Source organism: Mugil cephalus, chromosome 9, assembly GCF_022458985.1.
Source record: "Mugil cephalus isolate CIBA_MC_2020 chromosome 9, CIBA_Mcephalus_1.1, whole genome shotgun sequence".
Classification (NCBI taxonomy): Eukaryota; Metazoa; Chordata; class Actinopteri; order Mugiliformes; family Mugilidae; genus Mugil; species Mugil cephalus.
The window spans coordinates 6,397,776-6,405,503 of record NC_061778.1 but is presented as its reverse complement, the minus strand read 5'-3'; the positions used below and the strand labels follow the sequence as shown (position 1 = coordinate 6,405,503).

The window sequence follows — 7,728 nt, the reverse complement described above, 5'->3', positions numbered from 1 at the left end:
AAGGCCCTCACCAGGACTTACAGACGAGAAATATACGTAGAAAAAATGACACCGTACTGTGATGCGTTGCACTGTGCGAGGCTGCCGTGGTGGTGCAGGAGTTTGTTGGGGGTGGGGCTTGGGTGAGGGGCAAACACAGTCATCTCTGGGTTTTTATTCTGCAATGTGGAGTTGCCATGGAGACTGCTTCCAGTTTAGTCAAGATGGCTGCTGCAGTCTGGCAGCAGCAGGCAGCAGACCACACAGACACAGGAGTAGGTACCACTGCCAGAAACTCTCATCTCATTTTATGCTTCATAACAAATGCGCATTCTCAACTATTTATATAAAACTAAAAGAGGTCAGACCTACTAAGAATAAATCAGGCAATTATTTAATTAAAATTTTCTCTTCATCGCTACAGTTACCTAATAGGATTACAGGTCTACATACTATAGTACAAATTAAATAACAGACTGCATGTGTATCATTTTGCATAGGAATTCAAGATGATTAGATGCTGGTTTTATAGCTATAGTTTGGACCAAAGAAGAGCAACTGTATTTTCTTAAATTTAAACTCAGTTGAAGGGTGCGACATAGCTGTGTGATATGAACGTCAGTAAAAAGAAAGACTTTGTCCAGTTCAGATTGTGATGATCGCAAAACATAAGCAGAAAAAAAGAAATGACATTTTAAATGACTTCTGGCCCAAACCCTCTTTTGTTTTAATAAATACATTGTCATCTCACATAACAAACGTTGAAAAGCTGTATAAATATGTGCATGATATTCCTCTGATAAATTAATATGTTCAGGAAGATAGTACATTTATTCAGACACAATCAAATCTCTTATACATGTTAAATACTGAAATTTCTTTATTTACAGCTGACCAGTCATTACAGTTACACATTGAAAACTCTGGGACATCATTCTTTATATCTCCGTAATTTCAATGGCCATGCATCTCAGTCTATACATTTTATTACAAAGAAATATTTTAAAAAAACGTTCAGATTTCTCCTCCTTGAAACATTACTCAGAATGCAATCTTCATGACTTCATTTTGCACATAAAAATAAAAGCTGACCAAAAAGCGAATCATTTAAAGTCCGGCGTCAGCTGTTAAGACACGCTGAACAGCTGAACTAATATTGTGAACCCCCGTTCTGAAGCATTGGCCCAAACTGTGGCCTCAGTCACCCCCTTGACACTGCTCGTGTGTGACTGAAGACCTTCCATCATAGTCTGGCACCAGGTGCTGTTCCCCTTCAACCATGTTAACCTCTTCTCAAGTTAATTTGGGATCAGCACCCTTCACTTTGCCGTCGTCCGCGGTTCAGCTCAGCTCATATACAGTCTGCCTTTGTAACACTGACCCAATTAAGATCTGAAACAATGGCTGGATTGAGTATGGCCCTGAAAGCATCCGCAATCGTCCACATATGTGCTTCTCTGACAAGAGATGAGGATAATTCTGAATACGGTCATCATTATACATATATAGCAAAAAAAAAAAAAAAAAAAAAATGCATTCAAGCATTATGTGCAAGCCAACGCTAGTATCATAAATAACAATCAAATCAAGACTTTGATCTGTCTTCCTTCCTCTGTTCCCCTTACATTCGTCACACTTTCTCAGTACACTCTGCGTTTTGATCCTGACAAAGAACACTCACTGTAGCACTCACTCATTTATCCAACTCCTGCAGGACAATACCATATTGTTGGAAGAATGCATGGATAGAAAATGAAGACAAAATATGTGTTACAGTGAACATGTCCCTCTTTCTTTTGTTAGCTAGACAATAAACAGATTGTCTTAAAACCACAACAGCTCTCTTTTCACCTTACTACTGTAATACTCTGCCATCTAGTGGTCCAACATACAAATTGCCCTTTTCCTCAACAACAAAAAAAACATTCTTTAACCCTTTTCCCAGAACCTTCTCTTTCAAACCTCTCTCATTGAAGATTATATTGTTGCCATGATAGCCAGCCAAAATATATCTTCTAATTGGCAGTAACTCATTTTTAAAGGCTACACACCAGAACCCGTGCTTTTATGAACAGTTTCCTTGCTGTTCTGCGTTTTGCTCATATCTCCGAGCCGTTTCAAAAAGCTGAAAAATATTCCAGATCCAGTCTCAGTCTTAAACCACACACTCCTAGGAGAAATATTTTCACTATTAACGTGGTTACCTGTGGGCTCAACTGATTTCGTCTCTTGGTCTTGAGGTAAATTCTGGTCACCAGCACCAGATTTTTTCAAGTTGGGAGAAGTGTCAGGAAAATCAAACACTGGTTTTGATGAAGTGTGTACTGCACCCTCTCCTGGCAATGTTGCCTTTTCTTGTGACCCAGTATTTGGAGTTCTAGCTGGAGGCTGAGTCCACACACTTTCGTCCTCTTCCTCAGTTTTAGGGACTTTGGTAGGCATAGTGTGTCGGCGGCCCAAGCTACGTTTAGGGGAGGACGGAGAGTCGGACAAAAATTGAAGCAAATCCTCATTGGTCGGGTCTCCGGGATAGCTCCCCGTGTCCTCATCCAAGGTACGCTGACGAGGCAAAGCTTTACGTGCACCAGGAGATTTCTCATTTTCTTGAGTGTACTCCACGGAGGCACCACGGCTCTGAAAACGCAAAACTTTTTTAGATGCTTCACGCAACCTCTGGGCCTCCTCCTTATCATTGTCTTGTAGATCTTCCTCACCATCTTCAGTGGTAGCTGAAAAAGATCTAGCTGTGCTTATGCTAGCAGTCCTTTTGGCTGGGTTTATAAAATCCTCTTTTGTGGAAACTTTATTCTCCTCTTTATGAGGAATGACACTTTCGGCCTTGTTATCCTCAGCTTTCGGCTGGACTGTCTTTTGTGATAAAATCCCAGTGAGTTCAGCTGCCGAGTTCCACTCTTTTTTGCCAATGTCCTTTGCTCTAAAAGAACCCAGATGCTTTTGATTTCCAGTGGGGAGGTTTGTTTGTGAAGTAATTTCTGATAGACTCCCGTTATCAGGGCTCCCGCACACTGGACTTCCCTGAGTAGAGGAGATCTTTCCAGATCTTCTCCTGGAGGTAGACTTGGTGAGAAAGTTTTGCAGTACGGATTCTAATGCGACGCCTTCCATTTCCTTGTCTCTGCTGGAGCAGGTAGCCGTAGACCTGCGCTTGGCCGCGTTCTCTAGTCTGTCTCTGTGCCTCCGCTTCAAATCCGCCGTCTCTCTGGCCTTGTTTTCCTGCAAGAAATTACACAGTTAATGGATCAGGAGGATATTTTTCTTCAGTTCAGTTGTGTAACTTGCCGGCACTGAGGCTTACCTGCATGGCCTTCAGGAATTTCTCACAAAAGGAGTTGAAAATGGAGCAACACTCCTCCAGTCTGAACTTTTCAGGATCCTCACAGAAGTATTCTGCCACAGAGTCGCTTACCGACTGCAGCTCCTGAAGATCAGACTCTATTTCTGCCAAGCAGAGCTCAGCTTCCTAAGTAAAACCAAACCAAAACATTAGATCCTGTTTTTTTATCATCAAAATTAATACTTAATTTAAAGCAATTCCTCACCTTTAGAAAATCCTCCATTTGTGCCTTTAGATCTTCCTGCTTCAAGGTGTCTGCTTTAGCATCTTGTACTTTCTTTATCTGTCTTTGAATCTCTGCTTCGAGCTCAGCTTTATTTACTCTAAAACAATAAAAATAATAATCATAAAAGATTAATTCTCATGGTACAGAAAATCAAAGAGATTTTATTTCAAAGTTAATATAAAAAGACTATTTACTTTGCTGCTTCTTCAATGTGTTTGAGTTGTTCCGGAAATTTGAGCAGGGCCATATCTGCCTTCTGGGCTTGCTGTAGTGAATATAAATAAACAAATAAAATAAATGATATTTTGCAAAGATAGAAGATACAAGAAACACATTCTTTACATTCCAATCAGATCAGGGTTGGAAAAGCTACTTGCCATCACGACGTAATGCATAAGATTCATTCCAGGTTTGTTTGCTTTGGTATCCACTAGCTTTAGCAGGGAAGACATTCGGAAGCCAACTGCGCTGCCAGCATAACCACCCTGTGAACAAATAAATGAGGTGAGATCAAGGAGGCACAAACACAAAGAAAATTCGTCAGACATTAAATACTCACAGCATTCATGTAATTTCCTGTCTTCAGCACCAAACGGATGATAGAATGGAGATTATCCGACTCTAGCAGCTCTAAAAGTGGAGGTGTGTGGTTAATTTTAAGGCTAAATGGGCTTACAAGTCCAAGTTTTACTTATTTGGAATCAGGGAAAGTAAACCATACCTGTTCCAGCAGCTGTCAAGGTACCAATTAGCTTTTTCATTTCATCCATTAGGGGAAAAAATTCCTCTTTAAGCACCAAGCTGCTGAGACGCTCTTCATACCTAACAGACACAAAGTTTCCGTCGTTAGTAAACCACTGCTGACACTGAACACGTGCAGCTCATGGAATGACATTCCTACCTGGGAATCTTGACCAGCATTAGCATGAACAAATCTGCATCAGGGAGGGCAGAGGGGTCGCCTTTAAAACCAACCAGCTTCCTCACCTGCAAAGCAAAGCAACAGATCATTTAGCCAGGTTGTGTTTTTGTTGTTGTGAGGAAAACTACTAAGATTTATTTAAAAAAAAACTATTTCAGTACCTCGCCTTCCTCTGGCAGCATCTTGCACAGCTCCCGCAGTTTTCCAGGACCAAAAATTTGATTACTTCCTGATTTAATTTCTTCAATCATGTCTTTCAAAGGCCTGTAGATGGAGGCAGAGGCAGAGACAGGTGGGATCCAGGTCAGTAGTCATCGCTGGTGTTTTTAGACTTCGCTCAGGGTTGGAATTTCTCTACCACACTTATGCATGCTCAGAAACTCTGTGCTGCCCACATCAACAAGCCTCTACCTGCTCAAATAGCTTTGCGAAATAACAATTCCGATGCCACAGGACATGGAGATGCTGGAATATCCTTTATCCCTACCTACATTGTGGTTTGCTGCTGCTGAGTCTCACCATACATTTTTTACAGTGACATAGCTGTTCATTTCCGGTTTGATTTGTTTCCCAAACACCCTTAGGCAATACATTTATAATACCTAGCATTAACTGATCAGGGAGGCAACCTGTTGGAGCTGTAGAACAGTGTAGATCAGACGTGTCAGGACACGCTTGCCGTTTGAGAGGTTTGAGAACAAGACGCGGCCGTGTTTGCAGATAAATCACTCAGCCTTAGCCTCAGCCTTACGTTGTGTTGTTTTACACCGTAACACACAGAGCTTATTGAGCAAATCCATGACGCCTTAAGAAAACTTCCACTGACTCACCGCTTGAACTGCTTCAGGAAGATTCCGATGTTCATGCTCCTCTTGGAGCTGAGGATGGAAACCTGGGAATGGAAAACAGAAACAGACCTGATTATAATCAGCTTGTCACAGTTGCCGAGATAATTTCACTGTTGGCTTGAGCAGTGTCTTTGTGCCACAGAGCTTTCCAAACAGACGCTGGATTCCAAAGGTTTCTCTGAGTTGATTGTATTGAACCGTAGGAGGACAAAGATACAATTTTGCATCAGTGACACATTTTCTCAATGTCTTTCATAGATCATTCATAGGTCAAAGTAAAAGTTTGCTAGTAGATATTACAATCTGCTTTTACTAGATGAACCTTGATTGAGCTATTAAAAAAGATAAATGAATAACAGTGAGTGGTAATTATCGTGCAAACCACTTTCTTCCTGGTTGTTCTGACTGAAGTCCTGTAAATACATGCACACACACAGTGCATTATATCCAACAGGTTAACTACAGAGGACAAGTCAGCAACAATACAGACTAGTACATATAAGGAAACAAATACCCTCCTTTAGCAAACACATATAGAGAATAGAGAGACTCCGCCCTCGCATTGAGTGATTAGACATCAATACAGTGTTTTTGAGAGAAAATTAAAACTTTTTTTTTTTTTAAACTCTTGCCTAAAAACATACATAAATTTTTCATGGCAATGAGTTAAACAGACTAATCTTAATCCACACCCAATAGCGAGTCTGCTACAATAGTTGTATAACAAAGGGGAAACACTGTATGGATGTTTCCTGTTCCTCTCACATGCGTGACTAGAAAAAATCTCAAGGTGCAGGTCAAAAGAACCACTCTACATATCTCAGTCGTGTACAACGAAGAATGCCAAACATTTCAGTCCACTGCCACAAACCCGTGGGGTTAAAGTTTCTCTTTGATTCTGTGACACCCGTGTACTCTTGATTGGGTGAACTCACCATTTCCCCTACTGCAGCAGCAGCAGCTGGCTGGCCCCTCACACTCAGGGCCTTTTGCTGTTGCTGTTTATGGCTGAACAACTCCTCCATATGAACGGTGTCCAGCTCATATTCCCCGTCAGGTTTGTCAACCGTCCAGATGTTGTGCTTTCCTATCACGCTGTGTTTTGGAAGCGTTTCCCAGTTGAAGTTGCGCATCTTGGAGCGCCGGTGCGCTCCCCTGGTGAATCCAGGGCCATCTATGGATGGAGGAAGGCCAGGGGCTGGAGGGGCAGGTGGAGGAGGCGGTGGCGGTGGAGGAGGAGGAGGAGGAGGAGGTGGTGGTGGCGGAGGAGGAGCGGATGGACCTCCTGGTTGCATCTTTGAACAAGAACCTCTCAGGGCGTTGGGGATCCAGACATGGCCTCAGTCACTGACAAAAGAAGGATTTACACTTATAAAGAATTGGCAGCGAATTATGACGGTCCTTACAGATCTATTTGTCCCGGAGTAACTCGTCCAAAATATTGTCAGTTAGGATGATGCATTCAAACTGAAGTAAACATGAACAGGGTGGAGACACAGTTAGCTTCAAATACTCCCCTGTGGACACCACAACAGTGACCAACAGTGTTTTGCAATAATAAAGCTATAACTTGAGTCCATAAAGCACACTTTACACTTTATGATGTTCATAAAGAGTGGGGTAAACAATGACCTGGTTTAGAGCAACAACACACAGTCTACTCTAAACACACCATAATGCAAGTCGTTACCCTAAAAATTTAGCTCAGTTTGTAGGTACCTCAATGATCACTCAATGATGCGAATAAAAAATAAGAGTTTTTATGTCTTTTTATGTATACGCCTCGTGCTTACTCTGTAGAGTCAATCTGATCAACTATAAATTCAACTAAAAACGACTTGAACGATCTTTATTAATACATAATCATTGCTTCCCATTACATATCAGGACGCAAAAATAAAAACATCTTACCTTCGTATTAGGCTCAGCAGAAGCTCCATAGTCACTTTTTTTGCGTCTCTCCTTGGGACAGTCCTCCACTGGGAACGCTTCCGCGCAGAGTGATATCAACCTGGATAGCGCAAGAAAAGAGTTTCGAAACTACCTGCGTGGAAGCGACACGCCCAGGTAACTCATATATGTTCATGACAGCCCACACCTTCCCGAAAACTCTTGGATGTCATTTCTTTCTAATCGTTGGCTCGAGTCTGAGGCCGCTCTGCGCCACTATGAGAACCGTCAGTCCAATGGGTTTATAGACTGGCTGATGGAAGGACAATTGATTTTATTTATTTATTTTATTTCTAGGGTTTTACAACTGAAAAACTATTAATAGTAACTTTAAGAAAAAATGACTGTGTGCAATGCGCATAGACAGATATCTTTGTCAGTAAAATGATTTTCAAGCATTTTTTTTTTTTTTTTACCTGCTACAGTAGCTACACGTCGTGTCTGATGA

General features: G+C 41.6%; 1 protein-coding gene across 1 annotated transcript; it reads right to left on the bottom strand.

The window, feature by feature from the left end:
* Positions 1–835: 835 nt before the first annotated feature.
* Positions 836–7,336, bottom strand: fhdc4 (FH2 domain containing 4). The gene is made up of 12 exons (XM_047593248.1): positions 7,242–7,336; positions 6,266–6,677; positions 5,313–5,374; positions 4,644–4,746; positions 4,462–4,547; positions 4,282–4,382; positions 4,120–4,190; positions 3,938–4,045; positions 3,755–3,825; positions 3,540–3,657; positions 3,296–3,460; positions 836–3,213 (listed from the first exon to the last, which is right to left on the bottom strand). The coding sequence occupies exons 2-12, from the start codon at positions 6,623–6,625 to the stop codon at positions 2,023–2,025; spliced, it is 2,436 nt and encodes an 811-aa protein (XP_047449204.1). The 5' UTR covers positions 6,626–6,677; positions 7,242–7,336; the 3' UTR covers positions 836–2,022.
* Between the last annotated feature and the right edge of the window lie 392 nt (positions 7,337–7,728).

Bases quoted from the DNA above. Each gene is read 5' to 3' on its own strand.
- fhdc4 (XM_047593248.1), bottom strand. From the start codon at position 6,625: ATGCAACCAGGAGGTCCATCCGCTCCTCCTCCGCCACCACCACCTCCT. The intron at 4,191-4,281 runs GTATGGTTTACT...CTCCACTTTTAG, and splicing joins CTTGACAGCTGCTGGAACAG to AGCTGCTAGAGTCGGATAAT. The intron at 3,826-3,937 runs GCAAGTAGCTTT...TATTCACTACAG, and splicing joins TTATGCATTACGTCGTGATG to CAAGCCCAGAAGGCAGATAT.